The sequence below is a fragment of the Penaeus monodon genome, chromosome 25 (assembly GCF_015228065.2).
Source record: "Penaeus monodon isolate SGIC_2016 chromosome 25, NSTDA_Pmon_1, whole genome shotgun sequence".
Taxonomy (NCBI): Eukaryota; Metazoa; Arthropoda; class Malacostraca; order Decapoda; family Penaeidae; genus Penaeus; species Penaeus monodon.
In genome coordinates, this window is record NC_051410.1 from 4,011,290 (window position 1) to 4,011,523 (window position 234).

A 234-nucleotide genomic window follows, 5' to 3' on the forward strand; every position below is an offset into this window, starting at 1 on the left:
TTTACAGCGTGCTGCGGTGGTCTGCGACTTCGTGAGACATCCATCCCTCCTTACAAACTACGCGGAGAGACAGCGGAGTTACGGTGTGACTTTGAGCCTGAGGACTCCCTTATTTACTCCGTCAAGTGGTTCAAAGATGACGAGGAATTTTATCGCTACGTTCCCAGGGATGAACCGTCGTATCAGATTTTTCCCCCGAGTTGGGCTGTCGGTGGATGTGAGTGTGAGAAAGAG

General features: G+C 51.3%; 1 protein-coding gene across 1 annotated transcript in view; it reads left to right on the forward strand.

The window, feature by feature from the left end:
- Window positions 1-7: 7 nt before the first annotated feature.
- Window positions 8-234, forward strand: part of LOC119589500 — a gene marked incomplete in the record, with an annotated part of 30,146 nt that continues 29,919 nt past the window's right edge. The window contains 1 exon segment of the mRNA XM_037938100.1: window positions 8-217. Coding sequence (XP_037794028.1) covers window positions 137-217 — 81 coding nt within the window.